The 12,446-nt window shown below is 43.4% G+C and overlaps 1 protein-coding gene across 9 annotated transcripts in view; it reads right to left on the reverse strand.

Annotated features, from left to right (window-relative positions):
• Positions 1-6,445: 6,445 nt before the first annotated feature.
• Positions 6,446-12,446, reverse strand: part of vav2 (vav 2 guanine nucleotide exchange factor) — a 195,865-nt gene continuing 189,864 nt past the window's right edge. For 4 of the 9 annotated variants that reach the window (XM_056431783.1, XM_056431780.1, XM_056431782.1 and 1 more), the window contains 4 exons: positions 12,282-12,405; positions 10,145-10,231; positions 9,596-9,750; positions 6,446-8,038 (listed from right to left, as the gene is read on the reverse strand). In XM_056431783.1, coding sequence (XP_056287758.1) covers positions 7,991-8,038; positions 9,596-9,750; positions 10,145-10,231; positions 12,282-12,405 — 414 coding nt within the window. In that variant the 3' untranslated portion in view covers positions 6,446-7,990. The remainder of the gene's footprint in view (positions 8,039-9,595; positions 9,751-10,144; positions 10,232-12,281; positions 12,406-12,446) is intronic. The other 5 variants (XM_056431786.1, XM_056431787.1, XM_056431781.1 and 2 more) reach the window with 2 other exon arrangements.

Consider the following 12,446-nt stretch of genomic DNA (forward strand, 5'->3'; position numbering starts at 1 on the left):
TCATCGCTGTGTTTTACTATATTATACAAGACATATTCTTCTTTTTTACTTTTCAATAAATATAAAGTACCAAATGAGATATACCTGCTATATTTCAAACTGAATATTAGGTAAACTTATCTCCTCCTTGAACCACTGTCGCTCCATCGTTAGTGGATTCTTCCCGCCCCCAGCTCACAGGTGTGTCTCATTCAAGTCCTCCATGCTGCTCGTTAGTGGATTGTTCCCACTCCCAGGTGTGTCTCATTCAAGTCCTCCATGCTGCTCGTTAGTGGATTGTTCCCACTCCCAGCTCACAGGTGTGTCTCATTCATGTCCTCCATGCTGCTCGTTAGTGGATTGTGTTGGAGTTGGACAGCGACACACCACCTGGACGACACTCACTGGAAGAAATAGAGCGGTAGACTTCTACGTTACATCTATAAGCGTTTTATTCAGAAATCAGGACACAAGTAGACATCATGCATGGACCCCCCTCCGGCTGGTACCTAGAGTATTCAGACCAGAGAGAGGCCCCTTAGAAGAGGGCGCGATGGTTTAAATAGCCATCAAGGCCAGTTCTGATTGGCCCAGCGAAGAGAGGGCAGTGTCTTCTCATTGGTTCTTCGTCTCTCTGCCTCCGCCGTTGTCGCTCCTTCATTGGTTCTTCTCGGCCCGCCAATGAGAGCATATGTTGTGAAAAGTGTGAGAAAGGAAGAAAGATGGAATTCACATGTAGCTTCCTTGACTGAGCTGTGGAGTTTTCTAAGATAGTCTTATCTCTTCCTAGGTGGGATGCGCTGTGGCGAGAAGGTCGTTTGTCAAAAGGGCCTTTTCATGTGTGTGTGTGTGTGTGTGAGTGGTCAGTGAGGGGGGCCAGTGAGGGGGGGGCTCCGGAGAATAATGGCCCCATCTGGACCGTTCCTTATCTTATCTGCACTCAGTAGTTGTCTCTGTGGCTCTCCTGTTCATGAGTGTTGCTTTGTTCTATTCAAATCTAGGGTGAGCGTTGGTGCATAAAGTTCTTTCGTGTGTCACTGTTATCTCCTTTGATCAGTTCAGGCGCCGGAATGCCCTGCTGATGTTTCTAACTCTCGTCAGTGTTTTTCCACTTTACACATAACATTTATGCACAATACACTACTAGGCTAAGCTATAATATATATTCTTTACAAATCCTCTTTTCACATCCGCTGGATGTGAACCTTACTCCGGGAATATTTATTTCCCTCTTTATGCCAGATCTTGTCATGGCCTGGCCTCCCTAAGTGGCTATGTGTCCTGGTCTCCTCGTCCTGTCTTAGCTCTGCCACTTGACGTGAATGAGTCTCCTGAAATATAATCTCTCGTTACCTAGATTAAGGTCCCATAAGACCTGTAAGCTCGTAGTGAAAACTTTTATGCCTTGCTATGAACGGTGGCTTTGGGCAGATACCTATTTCTCGGGGAGAGAGTCTCTCTCTGTTAGGGATGGGAATAGGGGCGTGGTTTCTGTCATGTGGTACCCCGACCCACCCTCTTAGATCTTCCATCCTAGGGAAGTCAGTATGTCTTTGTGTGTTAAATCTGTAATGTGCAGGTGTCGAAGGAAAGAGATGAAATTGAGAGTGGTCAGATGGGGGGGTCTTGCATCCTAGCGGCTGGTGAGTAGCAGGTTGGCATCCTGATAACCAGTTGACGATCCGGTCCCCGCTGCAACTTATCTGCTTCAACCCTGGCTGGGTCGGCGTCATCTGCTTCATCCTGGTACTCGTCTGCGACCTGTGGGTCTGGTCTCCTCTGGTCCTTCTGGTCCTTCTGGTCCCTCTGGTCCTTCTGGTCCTTCTGGTCCTTCTGGTCCCTCTGGTCCTTCTGGTCCTTCTGGTCCTTCTGGTCCCTCTGGTCCGCATCAGCATCTCCTCCGGCTGTCGATGGGGTCTTTTATCCGGTGGTCTCGAACTTGATTTCGACTGGATCGTCCTGGTCAGGCTTGTTGTTCTTCTTCCACTGGTGTCGCATGGGCCCTGGATTCGACATGACTCCCATGGGCAGCATCGTTGTGGTAGATCGTGCTCTTCATTGGCTCCCGGTCCCTCTGCTTCCTCAGCCTTCCAGCATCGAGATATCTGTTGATGAGACCCCGCTATCTCTGATCCCCAGAGTCTTAGACTCAAAATCTGCCAATCCTCACTCAAAGGTGAGTCCAGCCTTTAACACCTAGTGATTAGTTCAAAGTTCTGCTAGAACAATGGAGGGGTCAAATGTCACTAACCCACGGTCAAAACGTCACTTCTGGTCAAGTTGCTGACCAAGTATTTTCAAAATAAGAGTCTTCTTTTCTTGCGATTTCTCTCTCTTTTCTGTCTAGTTCTTCTCTCATTTGTCTCTCTCTGTCTCCTTCTTGTCTCCTTTCTGTCTCCTTTCTTTTCCTGTCTTTCCAACCTTTCTTTGCCTGTCTTTCCAACCTTTCTTTTCTCTCTTTGTTATTCTAAGTCACTTTCTAATTCAACTGGCTTTATAATATTAACATAATATTAACAGTCACTCTCAGGCAACATACATTAAAACAAAAAATACCCTAATCTTTCCATTATAATGTCTTTTTATCTGTATTAATTTAAAACACAAGACCTCCGCAGATGTTATCAAAATGAACTATTAATCAGACGGTTTTGGGTTATCTGTTGTCAGTCCCCCAGGATTAAAGAGGCTTCAGTCCCGAAAGCTAATAGATTAGGTGTATTTTTGGCAGGTTCTTCTCTAAACCTCACATGACTAATCCTACGATAATGGCAAGAGTCAGTCCCATGACTATTAGAACATTTTGGCTCATTCACAACTATTCCTATAGTGGTTTGCGGGGGGACCTTCTAGCTGGGCTATCAGGATCCCCGAAACACCTACGGAACGACCTCTGTGGCATCAGCATCTTTAGATCCGATCGTGTTTCTGTCAATGTCCTTGTTGGACAGGTAGCTGGGGCACAATGTGTCAGGTGGTGTCAAGGTGCCTCTGCCTTACCCTTGACCTGGACCATGTGTGAAGTAACCTCCTCCACTTCGTACAGACCAGTCCACCTAGGCTCAGTCCACTTCCTCTTGTGAACGCTGACCCTGACCCAGTCACCAACTTTTACTTTGATTGCTCTGCTGCATCCTGATCGATCGTCTGGGCTCGAACAACCTGGTTTGAGAGAGCTTTGGTGAGAGAGAAATTAGAGCTTTTATGTATTCTGACATTTCAATTTTACAGACATCCAGAGGTGGCATATGACCTCCATCTCTGGGTGGCTCTGGCATACTTCTTCCTGTTAACAACTCACTTGGTGACGTCTTCCCCCCTGGTAATGATCTCATGGTCATCAGTACCTAGTGGAAGCGCCTTCGCACATTTTCCTTTTAATAATTTTATTGGCTCTCTCAACCAATCCTTGAGACTGAGGGTGATATACAGACCCAAACTTGTAGGTTATGCCCAGTGCATATCAACTTTCCCCAGCAGTTTGTTGTTAAAATGTGTTCCGTTGTCAGACCTGATGCGTCTTGTAACTCTGTACCTTGAGTGTGTGCATGTGTGCACTATATGGGATGTGATCAAACACTAGCAAGTTATGTGTACAGGAGTGGCGGCTCTTCTTCGAATCCGACGTTGAACCCCATCTACTATCACCACAACTATGGAAGGAACACAAATAAGATTACATCTTTTCATTTATCAAGCATATTATGATTTCAAAAAATTATTTTTATGGTTCTTGTTTGAGTCACTGATTCTAAACCTACTGCTATCTGATCTATTAGTCTGTACTTGTCTGGCCCTCCTCTTAATAGTCTGTCCTCAACATAGATTGTTGTGTGCTTCTATCCCTCTTTTGAAATAGGATGGAATTCCTAAATCCGTCCTTTTCAATAATGATAATCTTAATAAACAGTCAACCTCTCGAAGAAAAGAGAGAAATAAAATTAAAAATGCATGCGTCTGTCAAATCAATGCAGGAGAACCATGTCTTGTCTGAACTCACAGCGTCATCATTGTGCTTGGGTAAGGAATGTCATAATAAGTCGGCCTAATTAGTAAAGAGCGGGTTACAAATTTATTTATTGGCCCCAAATCAAGGCCCATTTTCCAGGTTTAGGAAATTAATTAATTAATGTATTCCAGGGAGCCCTCGTCTTCTCCAGTACACTTGCCTATGACAACCATTCTATGGTTTAAAAATATATATCTACAGTTTGTTCCATCCTTAAGGGATGCTGGTGACGATTAAATTGGAATCGCACGCGGTTTTAACTCTATCTCTACGGGAGCTATCGGAATCAGTCACACATCAGTTCACCCTTCAGTCCTAAAAGTGTCTGAAAATAAGTTTAGCATGTTGTCAGTGTCCCCATGATCAGTGTTCTCTCTACTATGTGTGCGGCTAAGCATGTCTAAGCATGTGTCTCTAATACTAACTGGACCTCCGATGTGTGTGCAATTCTGTACATGTTCTCAAATGTGGAGTAATGTCAGTGTTTATTTTGTGTGTGCACCTGTTGGAGTTGGACAGCGACACACCACCTGGACGACACTCACTGGAAGAAATAGAGCAGTAGACTTCTACGTTACATCTATAAGCGTTTTATTCAGAAATCAGGATACAAGTAGACATCATGCATGGACCCCCCTCCGGCTGGTACCTAGAGTATTCAGACCAGAGAGGCCCTTAGAAGAGGGCGACGGTTTAAATAGCCATCAAGGCCAGTTCTGATTGGCCCAGCGAGAAGGGCAGTGTCTTCTCATTGGTTCTTCGTCTCTCTGCCTCCGCCGTTGTCGCTCCTTCATTGGTTCTTCTCGGCCCGCCAATGAGAGCATATGTTGTGAAAAGTGTGAGAAAGGAAGAAAGATGGAATTCACATGTAGCTTCCTTGACTGAGCTGGGGAGTTTTCTAAGATAGTCTTATCTCTTCCTAGGTGGGATGCGCTGTGGCGAGAAGGTCGTTTGTCAAAAGGGCCTTTTCATGTGTGTGTGTGTGTGTGAGGGGTCAGTGAGGGGGGGGCTCCGGAGAATAATGGCCCCATCTGGACCGTTCCTTATCTTATCTGCACTCAGTAGTTGTCTCTGTGGCTCTCCTGTTCATGAGTGTTGCTTTGTTCTATTCAAATCTAGGGTGAGCGTTGGTGCATAAAGTTCTTTCGTGTGTCACTGTTATCTTCTTTGATCAGTTCAGGCGCCGGAATGCCCTGCTGATGTTTCTAACTCTCGTCCAGTGTTTTTCCACTTTACACATAACATTTATGCACAATACACTACTAGGCTATGCTAAGCTATAATATATATTCTTTACAAATGTTCCCACTCCCAGCTCACAGGTGTGTCTCATACATGTCCTCCATGCTGCTCGTTAGTGGATTGTTCCCGCCCCCAGCTCACAGGTGTGTCTCATTCAAGTCCTCCATGCTGCTCGTTAGTGGATTGTTCCCACTCCCAGCTCACAGGTGTCTCATTCATGTCCTCCATGCTGCTCGTTAGTGGATTGTCCCCGCCCCCTCCAGGTGCGTGTCATTCATCTCCTCCTTGGCTCCACCTTCTTCTGCTGTCGTGGTGGAAAGGGTTATTCTGTGCATTTCCTTATTAACTTTCTGCTACACTACAGATCTATTTATGCTGTCTTTTTGTGAATTATATAAACATACTATTTAAAAAAAAAATGTTTGACACACTATGCTTTGACGTTTTAGAACATTTAAAACAGATTATACGATGATACTGTTTAAAGACTTTCTCCAACAAACTATAAACTGACTTTTAAAAAATACAATGAGACAACTTTTTGTACATTTCTTTGATTTACAATGCTAGGATTTTGTGTGCTTTTTTTTGGACATCCATCCATCTATTTACATCCGCTTATCCGGGGCCAGGCCGTGGGGTCAGCAGACTCCGGAGGGCTTTCCAAACATTCCTCAACACTTTTTATTCCTTTTTTCTAGACATATATAGTCAATGACTTTAAATTAATTGAAAGACATTATATTCTATATGACTTTTCTTATTTTTTTAACATACTGTTCTGTGACTTTCAGACTACTATGCCTTTTTTAACACACACTACTACCTTTAGGTGTTTTCTCTCATAGCTATAATACAATATATATATATATATATATGTATTGTGTAGATTATATTTATGTATTGTGTACATATATATATATTGTATAAATATATTTCTTATTATATATATTTTCATATATGTTAAAAATATGTATATATTAAATATATATATAGATAAAAATGATATGTATATATTATACTATTATATATATTTATATACTATACTATCATTGTATATCATTCAACATGATGTGATTGTCATTGTACATTTTGTGTAATTTGACATTTTCAGACTTCAGAAAGTTCAATCGAAAGCGATATATAAATGATGAAGGTGGAAGATATGAAGGTGGAAGGTAAGATCATATAAACAAAGAGTCAATATACTGTATGTCAAATTAAATGTAAACACAATTTTACCTTTAATTATCTGCATTACGAGAACAGAAAATTGCCCGTTAATCTGTATCCACGACATTAGGAAATGACTGGAAGGAAATGGAAACATTGAGCATTGCACCGCCCAAAAGAAGAAAAACAATCACAAAATGATGAAGAACTTCTTTAGCACATCAACTTTCCATCAGATTAAAAGTCTTCTGACACTGTTTAATTTTCACCAGCCTGCACATCACCAAATTACATACATGAAAAAAATGATTAACATTGGGGGAACGGGGGCGGGGAAATCCAGTCACCTGACAATCTGTAAAAATAATAAGGCAAAGTACAGAAATCATAACAATCCATGCAGACATTAAAACATTTCTGAATTTGGCTTTTAACGATAAATGATCCAGTTTTGACAAACAAAATAAAATAAAATAAATTGGTTCTGTGCAACAACAACAAAAAATCAAACCCAAGATTTCAAAGTGTGACGTGGTTGTCCAGTGGAATGTCTTGATGTTTCCCTTTTTGCATCCAGCTGATTTGCACCCGTTGACTTGTGATGCCAAGGTTGATGTGAACAGTGTCTGTGTTGTTGGCTATAAAAGCGTCCCGACTGTCTCTGTGAGTCCACCGGTAGAAATAAGTTAAATGCTTCCCCCACGTTTGTGTGTTCTCGATCTCGGGAGGCGAGCCCCCCCCCGGTGTGTCGTATGAGTGCCTCTCCCCTTCTCGCTGAAGTCCTCCGGGCTGTGGACGAACTGTCTTTTTTTTTGTTGGCGATGGCAATGTTCTCTACTGGCTGATGTTGACGACCATTGTTCAAAGGCACCATACTTTACATTGGTCTGTGTGTGTGCATGTGTGTGTATCTGTGTGTGTATGTGTGTGTGTGTGGGCCGCACATGGGCACATGCATTACATGGAGAAGTAAAACCAGTCAACCAAGTCGATTCCCTCCACTGGCGCCAGTCCACAAGGCATAACCATGACAACTAAGGCAAAATCTCGTAACATTAAAAACAGAACATTTGTCTTTTTTTTCCTTATTTGAACTTTTTCTCCTTCTCCGATTCCTCGCTGCTGCTAAAAATCAACTTCCCCCACGATAATCATTAGTAATGATAATAATCTCTATTCAATAAATTATCTATACTGTACAATTATTTCACCTTTTTTCAAGCTACCCCCGGTGTCCTCGGTTCCTAAAAGCATCCGCCGAGCACACAGAGGCTAACAGCGAGTTAATTCCTTTCCCCCCCTTCTACCTGTACACAAATTAAACAGGACACCCTGCCACATATTTTAAAAAATGTACAAACATAAGCAAAGCTGATGCATAATTGAAGATAGAGAAACGTGGTCGAAACACTCACTGGAAAAAAATGAAGCTTCCAGCAAAAAACAACGGCAAAAAAAAAAAAATACATCTTTTTTTTTTCTTGTGTTATTTTCCTTGGAGAAGGAGTGAAGTAAGTGTCACTGAGAGCAGCAGATGAAAGATGGTTCCTGATTTTAAAAGAGAGCGGTCGGGTGAACGTCCGACCCTCACTGGACTCCTTCTTCATCCACGTACGTTGAGGGAAACCATCCGATCTGGAACGTGGGAAAAAAATATTATAGTCTGTACGTGTAAACAGGGGGGATGTTAACAGAATCCTTTTCCATCAAGTCACATGTACAGACAGGGAGATACACGGTTGATCCCAGTTCAGTGAATCCATTGCATGTGCAGTGTGAACGTAACGTCATCTGAGACATTGCCTAATAGTCACTCTGAGCATTTCTTCCAGATAAGTGAACGGCTCAGATGTAACACCAGCCCTGTTGTAGAGAAAATGCTTGAAGGCTACACATACACAACTCCAGCTGTTGCTAGGCAACACTGTTTCCCGCTAGTTGGTATTTATAGAGCATAAGAATTGAATTCATGAAAAGTAATTCTTAATTTTTCTCCTTCTTATTCTTTATGCAGTCACAGTACAACTCAATAATCATGATTTAGAGGAGACCAACTCCCACCTAGTGTGATGTGTACCTGGATGATGACATTGGACCTTCCTGATTTTTTCTATTTCTTGGGAGTATTTCCTGATCCCACATGAGGTCAAAGGTCAGGGACGTCGTATGCGTACAGATTGTACAGCCTTCTGAGGGGAATTTGTAATTTGTGATATTGGGCGACACAAAATAAACTGAATTTAATTTAATAACAGCGCTGTAGCTGTTGGGATCATCTCTGCATGCATGTGCAGCCATAAAGATTATTCTCCGTCCGGAGGCTTCTCCTACGTCCTCCCACAGCCGTGCAAACTCCGAAAAGGGCTCCCGCCCACACGCCGAGTTACGTTGCGTGACTACGGTTCTATTCCGACATCTCTTCGCCCTCGAAGAGCTGTCGCTATCGGGTTCAGGGCCGAAGCTAACGCACACGTTGACCACGTACGACGGCTCACACGTGTGCACAATAAGGCGCCAACAGTGACACGGTTAACGCCGTGTCAGCACTTAAAGAACCATTTTTTAAGGTTCTTTGAGACACCTTTATAGGTTCTTTCAAGAACTCTTTAAGGAAATGGTCCGTTTAACCCTCCTGTTACCGTAGGGTCAATTTGACCCCATTCAATGTTTAACCCTCCTGTTACCTTTATATTTGCTGACATATTTTACCCTTGGGGTCAATTTGACCCCAGCAATTAAAACCTCCAGAAAATTATTAGAATTAATATTGTTTTTCAAGTTTAAGTGTGAGGTACTTTATGTTTGTTTGTTGACTACCTAAATAGCCCTTTAAATATATAAAAAAGTTGATATTTCTTATATGTTTGACAGTGAAAAACAGCCTGGGGTCAAATTGACCCCAAAGAACACTGACATTAAACATTGAATGGGGTCAAATTGACCCTAAGGTAACAGGAAGGTTAGAAAGGTTTGAAAGGGTTCTTCGTGGAACCAAAAATGGTTCTTCTAGGATCACTCTGAAGAACCACCTTCGGTTCCAGATGGCTCCTTAATGTGTGTGTGTGGGAACAATAATTGCCCGCCCCTGCTCTACAGAGATCAAAGCCCCCACCTTGTTCTCTTTCTACGTGGTTTTTCACCCCTTCTCCATCATCATCATCCCGATGATGACGCCATAACCTTTGTACTCACTCGTCCGTTGGCCTCTCCCTTCCACCAGCCCTGGTCTCCCCCGATCTTGCTGTAGATCTTGACGACGTCTCCTTCGCGCAGAGACAGCTCCCTCATGTCGCGGGCGGCGAAGTTATACCTGGCCACCGCCGTGCTGACCACTCGAGGCGTGAACACTGGGGAACGTGGGGAAAAAAACATCGGCAGCTCAGTCACATCGCCGGAGCTTTTTTTTTGAGGTGAAAGGTCATACGAGACGTCCTCGTAACAATTAGTCGTGAATAATGATCGTTACGAGGCGGAGGGGGGGTCAGCGAAGTAGTCACATCGTGACAAATGAGCTGGATGGGAAAGGACAATGTGTTTCATCACAAGAGGAAATGGGTTTTTCTTTTTTTCCCCCTGATTTAATGAGGTGGTGTCATCCCTGGAAGAAGTGAAATGCTGTATAGTTAATGGGAAGAAAGAAACGAATGAGATGGAGATTATGAAAAGGACAACGTCAACGAGGTGCCGGGGGTTGGACAACAGGAAGCGAGTCAAAAGAAGAAAAAAAAAAAACCCGAGTACCTGACCAAAAGGGAGCTGAGCTTTGAGAGGAGAAGTTGAGGCCCTGCGGACTGAGGAAGGAGAAGTTGTAGGAGGCGCAGGTGGCTGCTGAGAGGAGAGGAGAAAGGGAATAAAGCTCGAAATGCAGCGCTGGAATCAGACGAGTTCAAAAAGGAGCAAATATCAGATGCCTGTCTCGTGCCGATCGGGTTTTTTGATCTCGATCTCCTCAGCAGCGGACCGCTTTACGGGTTTGAGTGAAGACTTATTTATAGTAAAAATTCATTTAAAAAAAGGTATTGTTGGGATTATCAGTTTATGTAAAGACAGGGTTCATACACATGTTGAATAATGGATTTCCAGGATTTTAAACCTAATTTCCGTGACCAAACATGTTGTGAAATCTCGGTGTATACCTGAGTAAACCTTAAATAACACAAATGAATGGGAGTTTGAATAGTTTGATTCAATTAATAAATATTTGAAGAAATGTATATTCTTTCAATCAAACTACGGAAATGAACATATGTAAATCTAACAAATTTCCACATGGGCTAACATCTTTTTCAATAACTTTTCCATGCCTGGAAATAACTTTTAAAATTCCATGACTTCACAGACCAAACGAACCCTGTAAAGGCTTACAAAGTGTTTTTTCTCTTGTAATTCTGTGAACCTTGAATAAAAATGGCTCCCCATGTGCTCTTTGCAGCATGTTTACCTATTTGTTTATTTATAGACATGGTTTCTCTTCACTCCATGACTGTACTGTACATACTGGTTCAGTGATTCATATTTAATGGTCTAAAAATGTTTGTTTTTGTTTGAACGAATACGTCAATATTGATTTGTCCTTTTTTTTTTAAAGAGAATGAGAGAAGCTAATTGGACGGGTCATGGCTTTTCCTTGTTCCACCACCGCTTCTATCCACGCAAATACAGAATAACGTGAGCTCGGGAACGTAGGAGAGAGATAGAAAGAGAGAGCCGGAGCGAGAGCACATCATCATCGGCAAAGACTCGATTGTCTCTATTTACTGGTCATCTGAATGTAGCCGAAAGAGGAAGGGAACAGTGCGTCTGGAAGGGCCAGTCTAGGTCTAGGCCGATGTATTCAGTCCACAGGCTGAAAGAGTCTCTCTTCTCTTTATCTATTCCACACTGCTTGACTCGTTTCTCCTGCCCTGTTCCCCTGTGGGCTGTGAATCCACTCCTCTCTGTGTGAGTTCGGGGAGTCACTGGCCTGGGAAGGAAAAGAGCACCGGTGCAGACGAAGTGAGTCTGCCTCCTTGCCGACCACAGCTAAAATGTAAAAGGGGGTTCCATCGGTAAGCAGCTCTTGCACAATGTAACATATCGTAAGCGTCGATAGACATAAGTCGACCAAACATCCATCCGTCCACTTCTGGTCTTTGTACCGCTTATCCAAAATAAACCTCTACGTTCTTCTCTCCAGTGATGTCCTCCAGCCCTTCATAGGCCGACCCGATGTGTAGGAGTCATCAAAATATGATTTCCGAATGCGATTCAACTAATGCCAACAATTCCTGCCAGACATCTGAGCTCCTCCCCCTTTTTCTCTCGGTGCGAGCTGGCCGTCGTTACCTCCCTCGGCGAGTGATTGGTGGCTCGTGTCGCGTCGCATTGATTTAGTGTTTGGGAAAGTATTTTATGGAACCAGCTTCCACCTTCAGACCAGGAGGCAGACACAGTCGCCTCATGTGGAGTCGACTGAAGACTTTCCTCTTGATAGTCTTATAGTGAGGGCTGAATCAGGTTCACCTGGTCCAGACCTAGAGATGCTGCTATAGGCTGATAGGCTGCTGGGGGACGTTTAGGATACACTGAGCACCTCTCTCCTCTTATCTCTTCTTATGGATGAATTTTCATCTCTTCATCACACATTACTAATTCTGCTTCCTCTCCGGAGTCTTCGTGACTCCACATCTCATAGGGTCCATCGGACCTGGCTGGGTCTGACGCCTCCTGAAGTTTTCATCCCTTTTTCTATTTCTTGCGAGTTGTTCCTGATCTGATGTGAGGTCCTGGGACAGGGACGTCGTCCGTGTACAGATTGTAAAGCCCTCTGAGGCTAATTCGTAATTTGCGATGCTGCTACTGGCTGATATCCGGACAAGAGGACGTCCTGGAGGCTTACCTGGTGAGCGTGTGCTGGCTCGCGTTAGAGAGCGCTCTTTTGACTTGTACGGGATCCGCAACGTGGTGTCCAACAACTTGAAGCTTTCCTTCAGCGAATGGGCCTGGTAGTACTCCACCAGCTCCTGTTACGATACAGAGAAGGATTTATTATAAGAATTATAAA

Source organism: Pseudoliparis swirei, chromosome 15 (assembly GCF_029220125.1).
Source record: "Pseudoliparis swirei isolate HS2019 ecotype Mariana Trench chromosome 15, NWPU_hadal_v1, whole genome shotgun sequence".
NCBI lineage: Eukaryota > Metazoa > Chordata > Actinopteri > Perciformes > Liparidae > Pseudoliparis > Pseudoliparis swirei.